At 39.6% G+C, this 22,413-nt stretch overlaps 1 protein-coding gene across 1 annotated transcript; it reads right to left on the reverse strand.

Annotated features, from left to right (window-relative positions):
- Nucleotides 1-250: 250 nt before the first annotated feature.
- OPN5 (opsin 5) lies at nucleotides 251-18,873 on the reverse strand. The gene is made up of 6 exons (XM_074153761.1): nucleotides 18,568-18,873; nucleotides 11,817-11,936; nucleotides 7,864-8,034; nucleotides 4,817-5,151; nucleotides 1,602-1,846; nucleotides 251-314 (listed from the first exon to the last, which is right to left on the reverse strand). Exons 1-6 carry the CDS (start codon nucleotides 18,704-18,706, stop codon nucleotides 251-253), a joined length of 1,074 nt encoding a protein of 357 aa, XP_074009862.1. The 5' UTR covers nucleotides 18,707-18,873.
- Nucleotides 18,874-22,413: the final 3,540 nt, after the last annotated feature.

Raw genomic sequence — 22,413 nt, forward strand, 5'->3', positions numbered from 1 at the left:
GGCTCTGAAGTGACTAAAAATTTTTTTATACACATGAATCTTCTCTGTTCCTTCTTCCTTTGAGTACTTAAAGCATTTGCCCAGCTCTAATTGCACTATTTTGATCAGAATGGAAAGAACTACATTGTACATAGGACTAGGGAGTAAAATGAAACTGTCATCATGTTTTCATTTATTTACAGAAGGAGGAACTTGAGACAGTATGTGTGTTTGTCATCAGGTTTTTATCTGTTGTATGCGAAATGAGCCTTCATACTTCCAGTTGGGTTTCGTTCATCGCCGTCGAGTCTCTGTGTGCAGAAATGGTATACATCCTGTGGGAAAGAGAAAACACAACAATCATTTCATTCGTACCAAGCTGACAATTAAGTTCCTCATTCTGGGAAGTGATTTTTCCAGATCATTTTCTTCACTGCACAGGCCTAGGAAAGCCAACTTGCATTCAGCGCAAGGGACTAGGTGAAACCTCCTTCCTCCTTCAGAGTGATAACCTGGACATTAAACACAAATCCAGCCTCCAAAGATTCACCGAAGGCTACTTCAGATTAGTCTCCCATTTGCATAAAACTGCAGACAGGTTTTTGATAAACTCTAAGTTCAGCACCTCAAACACTTACAAGATATATAAACTCTGTATGTTCTGCAGATGAGATAAATCTGAGTGTAAGATTACAGAATAATCTGCTAAGGGAAGCTGTGGAAGCTCAAGATATTGACTCACTCTCTGAACAATATATCAAAAAATGCTGGAATTGGTGAAGGAATAATATGAATGATGAGATGGGCCTTCATGCCCCTAGTAAGTACATGCTAAGGCACGTACGTTCTAGGCTTTAGAAGCAAATTACTCTACTGGAAACCTATGGATTCATAGTCACTTATATGTGGCAGGGCATTTGTGGCCTTTATATTAGTCTACACTGTCAGATTAACATCCATCATTATCTCATTGTTGTTCAATCACAGAAGTAAGAGACTTGTCTGGCATAACGCAGAACTGGAAGCATTTTTCCTCCAATTAGTGTTTTCAGGAACCCCACTGGTGGTCAGCACAGATTTTGCCAGAAAGTTGAGAATACAAGACAGGCCTTTTAATAAGACTTTACTACACTTTGATTTGTTTGCTTTGTGTGTGTGTGTGAGTGGTACATACAGGGTGATTAAGGAACGATTGTATCTCCCTGCTAATTCTGTGCCTGAAAGGTATAGCATTAACAGGTTAATTATGTAACGAATTAACACAATTATCTCCCATTTACTTCACTGGCAAGGGAGGTCATCAACACCTTCTGGAGGTGACCCATATGATGACATGAAATAAAAGGAACAGGAGGACAGGGGTGATCTGAAAACCAATGGGACTTTTTCCGACTATATCAATGGAGTTGCAGCTAGATCTAAAAGTAAGAATCTTCTTGCTTCTGTTTTTACACCTAGAATCACTTTGCAAATTTCCATGGCAAGAAAGATCCTGAATAGGTCACGGTCAAAAAAAAAAGAAATAAGATTTGAAGAGCTGTGACTCTTGGTAGATCTTGTTTTGGTACGTTTTGGGAACATAGTATACTTAAAGAAAACTGACTTCTGAAAGAAGAAATTACCTTGATTTCTTCAAAGAGCTCTTCTTCTGCAGTGTCTTCAAACCACCTGACCGGCAGCAGGCAAACTTACAATCAATGACCTGGTAAATAATTGGGTTGTACATGGCTGCTGACTTTGCAAGCAAAGTTGGTACCACTGAAAACTGAATGGGAACTGAATCCGGCTGTCCAAAAGCCGACCACACAGAGACCACAGCATAAGGGATCCAGGCAATGAGGAACCCTGCACAGATCAACATTGCCACCTTGTGAGAGGAAAAGAAAAAAGAGAGAAAGATGTTATTGTATCAGAGTTAAGACACTGACAGCACAAAGCTAGGCAGAATGCAAGGGAACATGCCACAGAATGTAAAGGAAAAATGATAACTCCAGATAAACATGCAATATGAGCAAAAGCTGTCACGCATTTCTCCTCTGTCTAGTGCCTGTTTTTCTTTCACCTGACACAGAGCAGTTAATGAGTCTGTTATCACAGACCTTTAAAAATGCTATAAGGTCTGGCTAAAAATGAGGAAACTAAATGAGATCTCAGAATATTTGTAATTCTTTGACATTAAATCTAAATAATTTAAGGAGGAGAGTCCTTTCAAAACATAGAGACTCTCTTTTTTAGGATAATATATAACATAGAGCTTTGAAAATTTGTGAAAATCTTAGGAAGATATTTGAAAGAATGCAGGGAAACTGGAAACATTTCCTAGAGGGTTTCTCCTTTATTTCTTTTTCTTGCTTTTTTGAGAAGCCTCTCACTTCTATAGCCTCTTCCAACCAAATATTCCTCAGATTGTCAAAAAGAAACCCAATCTCTTCTCCGTTCCAGACTGAAACAAGCATGCACTGGGAAAAGAAAACCAACAAAATTACTAAGCACAAGTCTTCCAGGTTCTGGGTTCTTTGAAATCAGATTCCAAAGTTCATAAAAATCAAAGTCTTTGAAGAAGTTTCCAGGACTGAATTAGGTCCTGATGGTACGTGGAAGTGGGGGAGCTTCAGTGTCTCTGTAGGTGAGCTTGTTTAGGAGGGTGTATTCCTGCCTATATCTACTGTAGCTCCTTCTTCTGAATCACTCAGTACCAGTCACTGAGGCAAAAGCAACAGAAATTAGGAAAAGAAGAGAAAAGATCTAATGCAGGGCTTCTTCCTCTCTTGTAGGCTGTGCTGATGTCCCATAGAGGTGTCAAAACCCAGTGGGACCAATAACCTGCCACGAGGATGGCCACTGGCAACAGGAGGAAGAAGAGTATTGATAACTAGATCTATCTTCTGCCTGCACTCAGGAGGGGTTCTGTCTTCCACTGGAAAAAAATGCCAACCATTTCAATCCCTTTCAAAACAAACATGGAAAAAAGTGGGCATAAAGTCATTCAATAAGGCATGAACTGCAAGTCTCTGGGTATACCCACTCCAGCAGATAAAACAATGACTGTATTTACCTAGGTAGGCTGGAATTGAAGCTATTGCGAATTTAACTAAAATGAGAACACTAGTATGATGTCTAGTTTGCTTTCTCCTAACCCATAGCATGGATTTGTACTCCATTAGAATCTGTAGGTGCTTTAAAAAGCAAATTTCTACAAAGCATTTAGGTTGCATCCCTGGTAAATTAGAAAATGACTTCTTTATAAATGAGGAAATATAGCCATAGGAATCTTTAATATAAATACTAAAGAAAAACTGCTTGGTGTCAAAATTTGTGATTTATATACTTTACCTGAACCAGCCTAACTGCACTCAGTCACAGCCTGATATAGCTTCAAATGACATCATGCACTAGCACACACTGAAGAACATATGCCATTATACTACTGCCATTGACAGATTATTATTGATAGTAGTATATGCACACTTATTCGGAATAAGGCAATTAGCAAGTTTACAACAAAAAAAATCATCAGAAAACACAAGGGTTTGGGATATTGCATATCTTTTTTGCAGAGCCCTTGGTTCCCCCTTTTGATGGTAATATTTTCAGGAAAACATCATTCTTTTAGGTTTTGGTTTTTTTGTTGTTTGTCTGTGAAGAAACAGTGCATGTGAGCCAAGGATCTCAAACACAACCTGTTTGTTATAAATTTGGCTATGAAGTTAAATGGGTTATAACGGAGACTCATTTTCTGTATCTATATCTATCCCAACTTTATGTTCTCCATTGTAGATCTGAGACAGAAGTGGCAACTTCTGTTTGGACTCAAATCACATTAAAGTTTTATGTGATTCCTCCAATATAGCAAAAATAAATATGCAACTTAATCAAAAGTTTTTATTGTTCTTCAAAGGAAAGGTCATGAATAACCGCAAAAAAGTACTGCTCTAAAACAACCCTTTTTAAAGGCAACTACAGTTTTACCAGCTGTATTGGCAGCACTGACCACACAGGTGGCTAGCTGAGATTCTCCAATATGTTTAGACATAATGTCACTTATTTCTGTGTATTATACAACTTCCAGTTCAACTTCACCAAATCATGATAAAATTCCATCAGCCAATCAAAGGATGCTGCTTGTCTCTCTCTTGGCATGGCTTACAGAGGGTGGTGTACTTTTTACAGCTAAGGAATCTGAGTTTGTTCAGTACAAGTTTTAATTTTGAGAGATTTCCTGGCATAATAACCAGTATCAGCAAGGATCATGGCTGTCTACCATTGCCAAGTAGAAAACAGATTCAATCAGAAAGGGAAAATAGGGTACGGTCTGAGATGGAAAATTAATTTTATCACTTGAGTGAGTTTTTATCAGCAGCTCTTGGCTGAACCTAAATGATAAATGATTTGCATAAAAACAATTGCAATGTCACAGGAGTGACTTTGGTTTATATCTTCATTAACAGAGGAATGTAAGCTGTCTGAAAGTTTTATGTCCCTGCTACAATTATCTGCTTTTTATCTGGTTTTCTGTTATAATTCCTGGGCACCTCAAACTCCTTAAAATCATTCTTCACAGCTGCTTCTGAAAGCAAAGGGAGTTTTTTGATGGGGAGCAGGGCCAGAGGGATATGATGTGACTTGTGTAAGGTCACTGAACCACAACCTCAGGGACTCGAGTGCCTTAATCACAAAATTATGTTTTTTGTATTTTGACAGCAACAGAGGAGAAAGCTAAAAGAACCACCTTCAGAGCATTGTAATGTCTCTCAACATAGGAGAGCATATGGTTGAAGTTCTCCCAGCCTGCTTTTACAACCCGACAAAGCAAACTGAGTTAAATCTTTCTACCTACCTTGGTCAGCTTCATTTCAAGTATGTGGCTGTTCTGAATCCTGGTATCATAGTGAGCAACCTCTTTGGTGGATGATTTGACTTTTAAAATGATTTTGACATAGGAAAACACAATCACTGCAGTTGGGAACAGGAGGCAGAAGAATAGAATACTCAGAATAAAAGCCTGTCCAGCCACCGAAGCCTGCGCCAGCCACCAGTCCAGAGTGCAGGAGGTCCCAAATGGCTCAGGAGCATAGCTGCCCACACCAGCAAATGGCACCGTAGCCCAGAATGTAGCATAGGCCCAGATTATTGCCAGACAGATAAATGCATGATGTCTCTTAAGCCAGGTACCTGAAAGACAATTTAAAAATTACAGCCTCAGGTCCACATGTATTTGGCACAATTGAACATGTCATTCTACACATGTAATAGGAGTTTTCTTGGCTGTTTGACAACAGCTCTGTAGGGTCTATCATTCAGAGGGCTGGAGCACCTCTCCTATGAAGACAGGCTGAGAAAGCTGGGCTTGTTCAGCCTGGAGAAGAGAAGACTCTGAGGAGACCTAATAGTAGCCTTTCAGTACCTAAAAAGGGACTACAGGAAAGCTGAGGGACTCTTTATCAGGGAGTGTAGTGATGGGATGCAGGGTAATGGTTTTACACTGAAAGAGGGGAGATTTAGACTAGATATTAAGAAGAAATTCTTTACTGTGAGGTTGGTGAGACACTGGAACAGGTTGCCCTGAGAAGCTGTGGGTGCCCCATCCCTGGAGGTGTTCAAGACCAGGCTGGATGGGGCTTTGAGCAACCTGGTCTGGTGGGAGGTGTCCCTGCCCATGGCAGGGTGGTTGGAACCAGATGATCTTTAATGTCCCTTCCAACTGTAACCATTCTATGGTTCTATGAGTGTTTAACTCAGCCTTTTGTTATTCAGTATGAAGGCTCACTACCTGCAACTGTATCATGTAACTTACATTATTTCCTATTCCTCTTGTCATATATTAACTGGTTAAAGTTTGATCTCAGAACACTTGTCAAATTATTAACCCAAGTTACTGAAAGACAAGGCTTTACAGAGGAAATAACATATCCAAGATTTATTTTCACCTTGTCATTCTTTTCCAGTACAGTAAATCACCATGTGTGTACTGTCAGAAGTATTTGTAATAGGTGTTTTCATGTATCCTTGCCCATTTTGTTTATTTAATGTTAATGGCATGCCTGGAGTTGTGGAGTGGAATATTGGCTCTCCGCTCATCTTCTGTACAACTCTAATTCATCTAGAAAAAGCTTCAGTTTACAAGCTTTCCGTCATCACATATGTTCAATATGTTGGATTCATATAGGACTAAGAAGTTTAAACCTATGATTTACGCAGAAAGTCAGACTATGGTACTATAACCGCTCCTTCCACCTTGGATCTGTTTTCACTCCCCATCCACTGGCATTGAGGATCTTCCTTCAGGGTGTGAGAATGACTTGAAAAAAAAAAACAAAGCAAAGAAATAACTGTAATTTGGATGTGACCAGTGCTCCTTCCCCAGCTGATTTTATGTTTCCAGATCACTGGAAGGAAAATGAGCACTGACTGGCAAATGATGTACTCGAGCACAATGGCTGAGAGACAGAAAGGTGGTTTGTTGTGTTCAGGCATGGGAAAAAAATGCAACAATAGCTTGAGTATGAAAAGAGTAATATTATTTTCACTGCTGCTGTCAAACCATAGCAACCTATTACCAAAAAAAGAACCCTAAAGTAAAAAACCAAAAAAACCAGTTGCTGCTTTTGGAGCAAAATGAAGGCGTAGGTGTAAATTAGGTGCTCCAGGTTCCTAATTACTGATTTAGGCCTTATACAGAAAATGGTTAAGTTAACCATCTAGAGTGAACATGCTAAATTTGTTTATTGCTCTTCATCATTTTGTATGGACAACCATGATCAGATAGCCCTTGAGAAAAAAGGTATTGAAGTGTTCTGACTCTCTTGAACTAAGATGTCATACTAAATACCAGAGCTCATGGCATGAATGTAGCTGGCCATGAAATATTTACTTCAGCTCACCAAGTCTGTGAAAATTTGTCTATAATTTGGATTGCCACTGAATTATTTTGATAAGACTTACATAGGAAGAACTGAAATACTGCTTAATGTGAATAGTGTGTTCAAAACTCTGCTAGGGAGACCTTCCCTGCACTCACATTTAAGGAAAAAGTATGGACATACCAGAATCTATGATAACAGATCTTAACACAGTACCACAGCTTTTAATTGAGAGCATGCTCAGCTATTGGACAGACCAGCATGCTTACACTTTCTAGCTGTAAACATTTCTCATAACTTAACATTACATGATTAATATTATATGTCATTATAATGAAATCTGTTGTATGTCCCTCAAGTCACAAGGGCAAGGTGTTTCTTATATATAAAGCCACCTTGAGTATTCCCTGTGTTTTGTTGTGGAGTTAGTTGCTTCCAATGAAAGAAAAACCATCCTTTCTAAACTGTGACAACATCTTTTAACTGGAAAGCATGAAGCATATAATACATCATATTCAAGAGATATAGGATAGTGATAGATATGGTGATAACGGCTTTCATTGCCAAACTCATTTCGTCCTCTCAGGTTCCATCTCCACATTAGAGAGAAGATACCACATTACAACCTACTGCATATCCAAATCTTTTAGCAATAACAATAGCTTGCCATATATCTTAAAGGAATTTAGACATCTAATAAGGAATACTTTTGTGTGTTGGTCCGTAAGACCTTGCAATGCGTGCAATACTTGCATCTGTTAATGTTAATAGGCCTTGATAGACACAGAGCAATTTATCTGTGAGTGATTAACTAAACCTCATGGCTTAAGCAGACAGGAGAGAGCCAACAGCAAAGGCGATATGTCCAGCAATACATATTTAGCTGGGATTACTTAGATCATGCAAATATGTTGGGTTTTTTTATCTGTGTATTCCCCTCTACATTTAACAAAAGCATTCTGAAGAGCTTAAGTATTATTTCAGTCTAGAAAACTATATCGTTTAATAAAGTATTCTTTCTTACCATAAGACAAGTGGCAGATTTTTAGGTACCTGTCCAGGCTGACGGCTGTCATGGTAATAAGGCTCCCACAGCCAAAGAAGAAACCAGCCCATCCATACCAGCGACAGCCCATCCATCCAAACACCCAGCGGTGAGAAAAGAAGGAAATGATACTAAAGGGTTTTCCTACAACTGTGAAAGGAGAAAAGAATGTCAGTTGACTGATAAAATCCATCACGGATGAAACCACCCATTTACAGAAAAGTGAACTCTCCCCTTTGTCCAAAGTTAATACCAGTAAAAATGCTCTGCAAGGTGGAGAGAGGACTTCAGGCACAACAGATGTGATTACTTGTGTGCCCTCCATCCACAGGACTGAGCCTGAGAGAGCTGTAGCTAGATGTCATCGCATCTATGCTATGGTAGGATAAGCCAAGCCTGCAGAATGGCTAGAAATAGGTGCTTTACTGCTGACCAGGTGAACCAGAAGTAATTCCATACTCTGGTATGAGCATGTACAAGCTCTTCCCATTATGAAAACTTCAAAGTATGTGTGAAGTCCACACACAAACACATTCAAACAGTGTGGATGATGGGTGAGTCTGGGTTGAAACAGGCACAGACCTAGTTAGGATACATCCCTATAATCAATTGAGGGTTTTCAAACACAGGATAAAGAAATTTGCCTTCAAAGAGGACTTCTGCAAACTTACCAAGGCCCAACAGTAGGATGCAGACTGTACTAACGTGTTAGGTTAGAAGGGAAGGTGGTGCTATGGTCACAGCATGGACTTGAGCTGTAGAAGTGGTTTCAGCTCCTGTCCGTACCACACTCTTCCTTGGTAACTCTCAGCAAGTCACCTGGCCACAGACGTTAAAAAGTTTTAAACGTCCCCAAGCGGAAGGGAAATACCTAACTATTTTGGAGACTCTGTCCTAGTGGCACCTTCGCTCATTTCTCCATTTGTAAAAGTGGGTGTTACATTATGGAAGAAGTGAAGTCATATGTTGTTCCATTCTCACCTTAAAACAGATTAACATTATTCATATTCTTTGAAAGTATCGTTAAAACAAGAAAGTTTGGAATTTGTAATTTTCTGTGCTGGAAATCTCCACCTCCTGATTTTATTTTATTTTTTTTGTCTCAAACTGGAAAAACAGAAAAATCAACTTTAATGGAATAGAAAACTCAAAACTTTACAATATAGGAGTATCAGCATGTTTTTTGAATCCTTCATTTCTGCTTACCAGACTGACCTGAAATGCTCCAAGGCCTGAACAGTTCAACTGCAACATTCAAACAACATTAAATATTTAATTCCACCTTCCTGTGACTGTATTCCTGCACAGGAGTTGCCAGAGCACCTCGAGGAGTTGAAAGCATCTCAGCTGCCCTGGGCTAGTTTTCCTGGCTGAACCCCACTCTCTGTAATGCCATGGCAGCTCAGTGAATTCATTTATAAAGAAGAAAAAATGATCTTGCAAATTGTAATTCCCACAAGGTAACCTATTTATAGAAGTCAAGACAAAAGTCTCAATTTTGTTGAAGTGATCTGTAGAAAAATATTTTGGATTGTTCCCAAAAATATTCCATTTCAGATCAAACTGATGCAAAGCTAAACATTCTGTTTTCATTCTTAACAGAAAATTAAAACATTTCTATCAAAACAAATTCTTGCAGAAAATAGCCTTTGCTTCATTTTCTATGCCAAAAACATCATGACTGAAAACGATTCAAAATGAGACCTATTTCTAAACAAGATATTGTGGGATTCTTTTCCTTTAGCCTAAGCCTGTAAAGGGAAATTCTACCTGAGCCTGAAGGTTGTGCTCAGGTCAATATATCATGTGCTTTCCTCCAAGTAGAATAAATGTACTTCAATTTTTCAAGCAAAAGCTGACCCCAGCGATTAAGGTTTCAAGAAAAGCATGAAATATGGCAAGGTCTAGGATATATGCTAAGAGCCAGCAACTTTACTCATGTAAATCATTGCCAGCTCTAAAGGCCGACACATTTATTTGCACAAAATCTAATTTCTCTTCAGCGGCACAAGACTTAGAGCATGGTATCATTGCGAAACGAGCATGATGGAGTTTTGAACAAGTGGCTGGTGCCACCCTGTGGAAATCTGCAGGAAGCCATTGCAGAACCTGCTTCTTGAACAAGGTGCCAAGGCAAGTGTGTGAAATATGAAGATTTTGGGAAAATGTCCCCATCTTCACTCCAATCGGTCCAGCAGATGGAACACATCACATTTGTCAAGTCAACATTTTTCATTAACAAAAAAAGAAAAGAAAAAAAAAAGAAAGAGAAGGGAGAAAAAGCACATATGGCTGTGCCAATCACAATTATTTCTAATTACGGAACTTAAACACACAGATACATTAAGATCCCTATGGAAGACAAGGTGACCAAGCAGTATGTTGATGACAGGCCTTAACAGAGAAACTAGTAGCCCTCATGCTAAGGGAGCTCCCAAACAAGCTGTATGGTATGTAAACAGGAGATACCTGTTTACATTCCAAATGTGTATAGCTACATACCTATAGCTATGTATTCCACACATAGCTACAGAAATTCTCCTGAAACACTCTGTCTCATCAGAATGACTCTCATTGGAGTCAGTTATGAGCCTTATAAAATAGGACAGACTCTTAGGACACAAAGGAGGTGGGAGTATTACAGAAGAGGCAAAAACCGGTCTTTTTGGTTTTTTCTTCACCTTTAAGTGCTGCAAGATGTAAATAGTGTCTCCATTACAGATATACCAAAGAAATCATTGGGGCTTCTTTGTGTGGTAGCAGAGCAGAGATATTTATGGTAACACCTTTCTTCTGCTGAATTAATAAATATTTTCTTCAGAAAACCATGTTTATTGAGCACCAAGAGGCATCAAAACTACTGGAAGTTGAGGGAGTGAGCAGCTCCTTGGCCGTGTGCAGGGAGAGCACTACGAGCTTCGGGTTTGGGAGGCTGGGAGCCATCATGTTATGTTGTTCAGTACTATTTTAGGCATTTGGATGAAGGCAAAAGCATTTGGCAGCGACAAGGGGAGGAAAAGGGTGCACTGGAGCTGGGGGCAGGGGTCCCGGTGTATGCAACACATAGGGAAAGATGACTTTGGGAGCATGGGAACATACTGTCGTTTATATTGCACTGGGGATATCTCATGGTCAGCTGAGTCACATCAGGGCTTTATACCCATTGGATTGTCTGCCATCCAAAATGTCCTTTTCTAAAGGACATCCAGTCCTCCCCCTGCATCCGCATGTAGCCATAAGCAGCCAAATGAGACTCACGTTAAGAGCCAAAGGAATGATCTCCAAAGGCTTTTGACTCTGCAACTTTGTTCAAACTTTTCCAAAGTTCCCTCCTTTCATGACAGAGCAACCACGCTGTGGGGGTGAAATATAAATCCCTCCAGTTGGCTGATATTGTTCTTACTCTATAGATTGACACAAATGCTTATTTTCCTGATCCAGAGATAAAAGAGGACAGTCACTAGAGAGAAAATTACTAGCTTTGATAAGATGATGGCCGGTGGGATTTTCCAATTCTTTCCCCTCATGCCCCTCCCCAGTCATATCTGGCTAAAGATGTATTTTTGAGGTACCTGGATCCCTCCTGTTGCACCCTATGGCAAGAAAATATAATTTTCTTCAACCATAATACCGAGTTATTTGTGGTTGTGCTAGGAAGCACACGGGAGCTGTCTTTGAAGGCCTCCCCAGTGCTGGGGTGAACAGGAATTTTGCCTGATTCATAAATCCAACCTTATTTTTTCCTGTACTTTTCATTTCTTTCCATCAGGCTGTTCAGGAATGTTGTTTTCTATCCTTCTCTCTTATTTAAATGCAAATAATGGAGCAAAAGGCATTTTGCGCTCCCTGTGACTTCCAGAGGACTGTCTCTGGCTGCTGCCAGAAAGAATGGTGGGATAGTAAAAATGAGTGAAAATAAGACATGAAATTACCTGAAATGCCCAGATCACACACTGCTAAATTAACAGTCATTATCTCAGCAGGTCTCAACTTCTTTTTTCGCTTTGAGGACATAAAAATAACATACCCATTTCCCAGAGTTGAAAGAATCCCTATAAAAATAAAAAAAACAATCAAATTAGAATTCTCCTCAAAAACAGCATTATTCCACCTTCCTTGTGAAATTCTCTGATATTTTCAGCCTGAACCTGTGGTCCCAAGGCTAGACATTTTACTCTGAAACATGATCACCTCATCCTCATTATGCAGCTCATAGAGACGTCTACTGCAGACATCTCCCTCCCACAACAAATGTTATTTTGCCCTGTGCAGTGGGCATTTGCCTTCACCATCTGAGCCTGCACAGCTATCAGCTAAATGCACATAACGGAAATCCCATCATTCCTCAGTTCTCATCAACCCCTTTTTTTTTTTTTCACAAACCTTTATACAGCCACAAGAAATTCAACTGTTTGTAATCACAATGACACCAATCTCTGGCCAACCATAGTTTTACTAAATACTATAACCAGACTTTGCGGGAAAAATTTCTAAAATAACATATATACATATGTGATATTAATATCACATCTTAAATTTTACAATAAAAATTTATTTCTACCATGAGAAAGAAAAATTATTAAATATATCTGATAACTTCCAGGTGGAATTCAGTGCACAAGGAGGGATCCTGTTCATGTTGGCTGACATCTTTACTTGCCATATCACCACCAGCAGGGACCAACACTGCAAGTGGTTAATCAGCTCTGGAGCTAATCACACTGGTACTACAAATTGCAGGGTTTCCAGTTCCCTTAAAGAACTCATTTTTGAAAGAGTTTGGGCCTGGAGTGATGGTTTTGCGGTGCAAACACAGGACAGCACACAACATCCCTCTCAGGAAGCACAAGTCCTCCACAATGGTGAACACCCCAAAGGGACCATGGCCCATGGAGGCCTCACACTGGGGCAGAGGAGACAAGTAAGAAGGAGGAGACGCAGAAGAAAAGAGTGAAGAGCAAAGAGTGGCAGAGACTCCAACCTCCTCTGCAGTTGACTCACCAAAGGGACATACAACGGCAATGAGGGAGAAGGATAGATGTTGGAGTGAAGTTCAGCCTGGGAGAGGGGGAGGAAAGATGTTTTCCTTAAGTATTTTATGTTTGTCATCTTTGTTTCTCATTACCCAAATCAGAAAATAACTGTTTCCAGGTAAGTTAAATTCCCCACAATGAGTCTGTTTTGCCCACAACAGTAACTGGTGAATGATCTCCCCGTCTTTACCTCCACCCTGTCATTGTCTCCACTACTTCTATTCTTCCTATTTCCTCCCTGTCCCATTGCAGGGGCTGTAAGCAAGTGGCTGCCCTAAGTGTTCGGCTGTTGGCCAAGGCCAGCCCTCCACACTACCATAAAAAAGTCATAAATAGCTCAACTTTTCTCGGTTGATGAGGCAGGAAAGTCAGTCTTCATGGTGCCTTCCTACACATGGCTCTGGTGGTGCAAACAGCTGTATTCCATATTACAGAAAGACCACAGCAGCCCCCCATCCACCCAGCAACGCTGCCCTCTTCAAATATTGTAACTTTGAACACCACATAATTTTCATCAGTCTGCTGGGAGGCCAGACCTTAGGAATTAAACCTCATCAATTAAATGGGTATTTCTTCTGGCCCATCAATGGAATGATCACCTTCCAAGGGTGCCATGTCCCCAGAGTTCCAAGAAACCCAACCTGGGGACATCCATGCAGCAGAGAGAAAAATGTTTCCCTGAAACCAGACTACTTCTCAAGAGATGTGAGTAACTGTGGAAACAAAGTTTACCAAACAGGAGAAAAATACTTTGATTTCAAAAGTTTCAGTGGTAAATGCAACATTTGTCTAATTGGAAACAATTCATATTTTTATACTGACAGTATTGTTTTCTATATTATTTTTAAAAATAGACAGGACAGAAGCTGGCTTATCATTGAATCTTAGGTTTTCTCAGCAAATTTAACTTCTCGTTGGGGAATGAAATTTAAATCACATCCTATTCTTATGGGTCTGAAAATTTAATCTGAATTATTAGTAGATACAGGTATTCATATGAATTATTCTCTTCCTTGCAGCTAAGTGAATGAATCTCAGTGTTGCTGAGTGCTTTTGACGTACCTTAATCTTTTCCTCTCTTAATGCCATTTTCTCTCTAGTGATATTTAGGATACCTAGTGTGCCAGCATTTAATTTGAAATACATTTCAAAAGCACCTAACATTTTCCCCAAATCTTTTTCAACTGACTGACAGTCCAGAGAGATGTCTTCATCAGACAAGTCTCTGAAGCAACTGCTCATTATTAATAGCAATGTTTCAGAGAGCCCCAGCCCACTGACCTCCTAATCCTACAGCTGGAAGGCATCCAGCAATAATTTAAATTGCCTTTTGTCTGTACCCGCATCTGACAACTGCTTATCTGAATTCTTTTTTAACTTCTTGGTGATAGAAACTTTATAATCTCCTTAGAAGCACCTAATGCTTCATTTTTCCTACTAGTAAAAAGATTTTCCTGACAGCTAGCCGAAGCCCTTGCTGGTGCAGGTTCCCAGCTCTGGTAGGTGCTGGCAGGCTGTGTGCCTGGGCAGAGCCTGGGTTTGGAAACAGGGGGAAAAAAAGACTTTTCAGATATAAAATAAAGGCTATTTTCCAGAAACAAACAGTCCAGGACATAACTGTCCATGGCACCGTAACACTATTAGACATATGTACACAAAGAGTCAAGGATGCAATAACTAAAAGTGACACCTTCAGAGAAAGAGCCAACCTGGAGAGAAAGGTGAAAGTGTATAAAAGTAGTAGTCTGAACAAATAAGACTCTTTTTCTCCAATCTGACAGCAGTGCTAAACCATCAGAAGAAAAAAAAAAAAAAAGCTAGTTTAGGATTTTGTTTTCAATTAAGCTGTTTGTTAACAGGCTGAGGAAGCATGCTGAAACAGTTTGCAAATCAATAGTTACTTGCCACAGACTTTCAAAGGAGCTGACAGCCAGCAGGTGTCTGCTCAGTAGTTAGTCACCCTACCCGGCCGTACAGTAAATTGATCAAGTCAGTGATGAAAAAGCTAGCGGGGGAAGTGACAAAGTGAAGAGAATTGGATTCTTATAACCATGTGTACTGTTGGGGTGTTTTTTTTCCCAGACAATTAAAAAAATTACCCATGGAAATGAACTAGTTAAGACAAAAGATCACACATTCATAGAGAATTTATCACAGGTTGGTCATGACCCCTGATTTTCTTTAAAGACAAAACCCCATATTTTTATATTTTCAAACAGTAATACTTCAGCTGTACAACCAGCCCAACCCTAAAAGTTCTGCTGAGTTTCCTGATAGGATCCAAGCCTTGTTCACTTACTGTGCGTCTTCTTCACCTGTTTGAAATAAATTTTAAACTCACTTGCACCTTGTATGCCTCAAGCACAAAAATATGCCCAATAGCAATCCCCACCTCCTGGCTTCCCACCTTTCCGCAGCCACCATGTCTTTCCACCTAGTCCCTCTCTCTGCTACCAGGATGTCCAGGCAGGACATCCTTAGGAGGGTCACCATGTCTTGGAAGGGATCTGCAAACGAATAGGACACGGTTCAGTGGCAGAAGGTGACAATGGACAGGTTCAGCCTGAACCAAAAGCTACAATAAAAAAACATAGACATCCCCTTGCTGGGGACGGGACCTGAATGCTCTGGCTCTGTTTTCTGTGTTTTACCCAGTTTCCTTGCAGTAAATCTGCAATACAGCAGAGTTACCTCAAGACAAAACCATGCCCAAAAGCTATTTAAGCACATAGTCTTTGCTTACTATTTTGGATACTTGGGAGCTAGGATTAACTATAAAGCAGTCAATTAAAGCAAATTTACAGCCTCAGCAAGCCTTTTGTCTGGAATTTCATATCAACGAATGGTTCAACAGAGCTGGACTTCCTTCTCCACTAACTCAAGATACACTATCCAGCACCAAAAATTTCTTCATGGCAGTGCTACATGTCCCAACAGAAATGTGGATGCTATGAACTGTTGGAAATCACCTTAGTGGAAAAGGAAATTTAGGATTATTTTTGTTTGCAGAAAGTAAAAAAACCAAAAAACCACTCAGATATTTACCTGGGAAAAACAAAGATTGTTTTCTTTCTAAATTCTTATATTTTCTCAGGTCCAAGTTATTATCAAAATGTTGCCATCCACTTAGACATGAATGGGTGATAAAATACGGATCTGCACATCGAGAGGAGCTGATGGTGGCATCCCCAAGGCACTAAGCTAAAGAGATTTTGTGAGGTACAACTCACATGCAAAGCATTAGCCCAAGAAAAGCCTTTTTTTGTGTGTGTGGTAAAAAAAATGTGTTTAAAGACTACTTACCCCATCTATTCACAAGCACAGAAGAAGACCAGGCACTGCTCCTTCCACCAGTTTTTTTCTCTTAGTGTCTGAGTTCTGATGTATAATTAAGCTTCACTGGTAAAAAGCATAACGCTTTCTTTCTTCACACAAACCCCTGTATTTCTCTTGGCCTCTGGCAAATTAATATTCATTACCGTATGGCATGCAGTGCCTGAAACACTGCTTTGCTGCTCTAGGAAACATGAAAACAGTTGTTGCTGCTGAAATGGCTGAGGGTACGACTGACCAGCAACGAAGCAATGACTGCTTAAAGTCATTGCAATGATTATGAAAAGGAATTAAAAATATCTGCGCAGGATACCAGCGGGATCTAATGCTATAGATGCAAGTCTAAGGAAGATGCAAATACAGCATTTACATTCGTATTTGAAAAGCATACTTGGCTGTAATGAAACCTGCCAATGTAATGCAAAACAAACACATGAAAAAATAAGTTAAACCCAGACCAAAATGCAGGATATGATGTCTAAAGTGGAGTTGCACATATATACAGCAGAACTATGGCTTGAACTTTCCTGGCTTGGGCCACTGGGTGCAATGAGTCCACCACAGGCTGTTTGATGTCCAGCCCACAGCAGCGGGAAGGTGGGAATCTTACTGATAAATCCAGTATCAAAGTGATTATCAGCCCTTTTTAAACTATAATTTCAGTCTCGTCACACTGCTCATGTAAGTCTGTGCCTTCATGGTTAGCTTTTGGTTTTTCACTGGAAATTCATGATTTCTGTTCCTTGCCTTAATTTGCTTATATCTATGTTTTTCAAGACATTTCAAACCTGGCAGAGGTATTTCTTTAGAATTTAATATTTCCACATGAAATACAGCCAATATAACAAGGCAACACAGTCTACATTGGAAGGATTCATTTCAACTACTCAGACATATTTCCTGGGATTAAAACTAGGTTTGCTTAACTGAGTGGAAAAAAAGAACCGAGGGGGGTTATTCTGGACAGTTCAGTGAAGACATCTGTCTGCGTAGCAGCAGAAAAAAATACATGTACATGAAAAGCTAAAGTACATATGAAAAAGTGCATGAATGCTGAGAACAGCACAGAGATAACAGCTTCACCTGCCGTTTCCACTGCTCTGAACTCCTTTTTCGATAAAGACATAAGCAGAAGACCAAGGAGAAATAAACATTATTAAAGCCTTTGTGAGACCTCCACTGCAGAAAAGATTAGATTACTTAAAGCAGCCACGGAAAAGGCAATAAGAGGGAGTAGGTAGGAGGGATGTAAAACAGCAAATGAGAAACATGAAGGTAGGAGTGAAAGAGCTTTGTATTTTGTGCAGGACTGATAGAACAAGAGAATGAATCAAAACCAAAATAAATGTCAAGGAATACACTGTATATGTGCTGTATTCAGCCTGGTGTTCAGTGGTCTGACACCCAGAGCACCGTTACGTGACCTTGGCTCGGCTTTACTGAGAAAACTGCTGCTGAGCTGTGAGAAACTGCGTAGGCTAAAGCCACAAAACATAAGGAAGCCTAAACCATAGAAAGAAGCGTAAGTGATGAGGCAACAGTTAGAATCTCAAGTACTTGTGAGCAGAAATATTGACACAAAAAATTATAACCTGCCCTTGTCACCAAAGCAAAGATGGCAAATCATCAAAAACAAGGACCAGTTTATTCCCAGAAGCATCAGAGACCGGTATTTCCCAGGTGAATGACAACTCCCTGGCATATGAATACTTAGGGTGGAAATCAATCCCAGCTATCATCTGTGTGCACTAACCAATAAATAATTGCATTTATTCTGCTTGCAAAGCCACTCTGCACACAGTAAGAGACTCCAAAACAAAAGGGAAGGGAGGGTGTTAGGCAGAAAATATGGTTCAATAGAATATGTAACAGAGGACAGCTGATGCCAGGAGCTGAGCAAGATTCAAATGAGCATGTCTGAGGATGTTCTCTTTGCTGTGTAGGCACATGAGAGAGGCTTTGAAAACAGGCCATAAAACCCATATGGCATAAGGGCAAAAGCCAGTTCTGGTCGGGAATGATTAAACTGCAAGGCAGTAACCGATGAGTAGAAAAACAATTGAGTATTTCTTCAATTTTTGATGGAAGGTCCACTGCTAGTCACTTTTGGCTACCCAAAGTCTGCTGACACTAACTGTTGACACTGTTGACACCATATTTCTAACACATTCTCTCCTCTCCCTCACAGATTTTTCTTTCTAGTATGAGGAAATATGTAATTACACATCTAATGCACAGCAGCTTCTGCCCTCTTTGCGAGTGCCTCAAGGATGCAGTGACATGGTCCTATTTGAAAGACAAATTAAAAAATCATTACCGATTACTGTCAAATAAAACCCAGCTACGATGTCAGCTTCTCTAGAAAGCTTTGATGCAAAGGGGTCTTCCTTCTGGAGATAGTGAGGGAGGTATTCTTCTTGGGAGGAACTGTTGTGATCTGATGCCATCCCATTCATGTCTGGTTCAGTGTCTGAAAAAGAAAAGAACAGATTTTGCAATAGACCACGTCTGCCACCAGAAAATGGTGTTTTTGTTCACACACGAGATGCATCCTCCTGTCTTCATTTTTGTGCTGCCACCTCCTAGGGCATTTCAGGATCCAATTCATAATTGCATAAAGCATCCTGCTGTGATTTATTTCATGACTTACCGTATCCCAGAATGTCATTACTCACACGGCATTTATCATGGTAATCCATCTGAGCAGTCTCTAGGCACCGGTGTGTTGTGGTATTCAAGCCAGGGCTTCTGAAGTGCCTTCCCCAAATACCTTAAGGAGCTTCATGTTTCCAGCTGGGTATAAGAGTGACCCAAGACCAACAATACGGAAAAACCAACCAGGCCAATTGTTTGTGTCTGAATAGCTTTATTGCTCAGTGTGTTTAACGCATACTGAACTTGTTGTCCTTATCTATACGTGCTGTTCTCGTAATCCCAAGAAACTAAGAATTATCAGTAAGACAGTCCCAGCAATTTCTACATATCCTGAGGGGCACTGTGGCTACAAATGGTAGCTCTCCAAATTTTACAGTGAAAAGTTACTCCCATAAATTGTCCTTACAGTCATTTAGGTGGTGGATTCTCATGTAAATAACTTTACATTAGAAAATCAGTAATACATAACTGGTAATTGGCTATTACAGTTATGAAGAAGCAGCAGGAGTATTAAATAATAGACACATCTTGCCAAGCTTGTTGAATTTTCTCTCCATTTCCTTTTGTGTGGAAATGGGCTACTGAGGTCAAATGTGTTAAGATCAATAAAGTGAACGCTCCAGGACAACTGAAGAGGTAAAGCGAGAAACTCTAGCATAAGACAAAAACATTTCTGCAATCTTTGAAACCACCCAGACCAGAGCTGTTTAGGACATTCAGTGATCCCAGTTGTCCTTGCACTTGACTCCCAGGGCTTCCATGCTTTTAGCTGTGGAACCTGGGACAGGTTGTGAAATTCTAAATTTCACCCCTCAAAGGTCCAAACTTGCAGGGAGATTAAGCAAGGAGAGAAAACGTTTCATTATTTTACCCATTTACTGTCTCTTCCGCAATTTGAAGGCAGATGGTCTTCTCAATAACATCACTCGCTGTATGACCAGACACGTAGAAGGTGACACCCACCTACACCTGAAGCACCCACAATCCCCTCCCTGCTGTCCCTCTAGCTTTGAGAAAAAGAGTTTGTTTAAGGGAATCAGGTGATGGAGGCACATTGCCACTATGGACATGGGAGAAGACAAAAGGTGTCCTGGGCATATGGCTCCAAGTAGCATTTAGTCTTTAAAGTTCAGAAGCTTCATTGCTTTTCTTTTTTTCCTCAATAAAAGCAAAAAAATTAGCAAAGGCTGATTAATTAAAAAAAAATACCTTAGGTGACTTCATAAGCACTTTTTTCCTTTTACAGCCATGGAGAATATGTGCTCCAAATTGATCACTGCTCCAGATGGTAGAGCAACCATTTAGGTTTGGACTAGGCACCATGGTACAGCAGCCTGGATATGGTCTAAAGAGACCATCTTGTACAAAAGGGTGGACCAAGACATGAATCTGGGAAACAAAATAACCAGACTGATCATCCTCTCCATCCAATCATAGCTGCAGGTCCTGATCCAAATTCCACCTGGCCTTTAAAAGGATCCTGGTGCCTTTTTGTCTCCCAGCTTGCATGGTTCCACAAGTCTCACATCGCTGCAGCCTTTGAACCATGTGGGTGTTTGAAGTGATGCAAATGGAAAAGTACATCTGAGAGCTGTCAGCACAATTTGGATTTGATATAAGTAAGTATCAGAGTGTTTAAGGGCATGTTCCTTTCTCGAGCCACACTAAAATTTCCCACTCAAGTCGATATTAGGTGGCTCACAAGGACTATATTGTCCAACTTACAAGCACGCGAAAAAGAAAATAGCATTAAATAGGAAATTTCAACAGCTGTCTACGTTAAGCCCAGCCATTTTTAACCTGCTTTAGAAGAAAAGGTGCAGATTTTCCAAACAAATCACAGCCATGGGGCAGGAAGAAGCCTTCTTTGATCAAACTGGACTGCTACAAAATGGCAGATTTTACTGCTTGGCTCAACATAAGTTTTTTAGCTGCTTGCAAATGTTAATGTTATGACAGACTAGTACTATCTGGTTGTTGAAAAAGAAGAAAAACCCTTATCTTGTCTTTAAGCAGAGAGAGCACATTATTTCTTGAAAATGTTTAGCAGAAAGAAAAGGGAGATTAAAATCTAACTTCCGTAAAGACACACAAACTTTCCTCACTATTTTAAATCATGTCTGGCAAATTAAGAATAAAAGACGTTTCAGATATCAGAAGATAAAAAACAACTTTGCTTGATTTACGCAAAATGTGTTCCAGTGAGATATAATACAGGATTTTAATAACAGAAGATGACTTTAAAAGATTTTTATCATCCTGATCACGCAAGAATTAATTGTGCTCCCCAAATGAAGCTCCATTCAGGAATCAAATCTCACTTTTAGATTGTAAAAAATAGACAAGAATGTAATTAAAAGTCAGAATAATTATTCTGCTCATAATTCTAAGTCAAGATAAGCCATAATCCTGATCAGCATCTAGTGCTTAAATGTTGGATAAAAAGGTAAGGAGAGGGATAACCTTTAAACTATTAGGTAAAGCCTAGCAAATGTAGGGAATGTGTGTTTTCCCAGATGAATTATTTCAGGAACCAAGCTTTGAACTGCTAACTTTGTCGGTTTTGCTTATACATGAGCTTTTTAAGATACCACAGTGTTAAATGCCTGATAAAGGTCATAAAGGTTCTGATCCACAGCCCCTGAAAGTTCATGAGACAGGGGCAGGGACTATAAAATGTTATTTTAATATAAACTTCAGTGTATAACTGATCCATATTTGTACCAATCTTCTTTTCTTTCAAGTTCCTGTGAACTCCTAAAACATATTGGGAAGCTGCAGAGGTGGGCTGTACCCACCCAGATTCAAATTATGCCTTCTTCCATGTGGCTCAGCTAAATATTGGCAGATATTGGCAAAATTGAAGTCCCTAATCTAAATTAGTAAGAAAAGAATCATTACACTTATGTTGGCCTGCCAAAAATGCATGCATTCAGTTTATGGAAAACAGCCAAACTGGTATGAAGTGGGGAAAGTATTTTCGTAATTTTGCAGGCAAATGAAGGAAATATTAATGCCAACCACTTTTTAAAAAAATCAAAGAAGCCTAAAAGTGTGTTGTAGCTCAGAGAAAAAAAGTCACTTAGTATGAGAAAGAGCAGTATGCAGTATGTGCCACAGAAATGGCAGAAACCCAGCTGCAATCGGATGCTGCAAAGAGATTCCTCTGTGAAAGATACTGCAGCAGCAAAACTTTGATGCGCTTGAAAAGAGAGCACAGGGAATGAAATATTATATTAAATATTATAAATATTATATTAAAATAAATAAATAAATATATTAAATAATTTTTAAATATTTTAAATAAATAAATATTATATCAAAATATTATATTAAATGAAATATTATATTCAAAGTCATCGACCACATAGAAGTGTTGCATTCATTTGTAGAAGCAGATGAATTTACCAAGGGATAAATGGTAGAGTGAAATAGAAGACGTCCGTGGACCCAGTGCCACCTCATAGAAAGAATTAGTAGAGCTCATTTTAGAACTAATACAGCTAAA

The sequence above is a fragment of the Numenius arquata genome, chromosome 9, assembly GCF_964106895.1.
Source record: "Numenius arquata chromosome 9, bNumArq3.hap1.1, whole genome shotgun sequence".
In the NCBI taxonomy this organism is placed as follows: Eukaryota; Metazoa; Chordata; class Aves; order Charadriiformes; family Scolopacidae; genus Numenius; species Numenius arquata.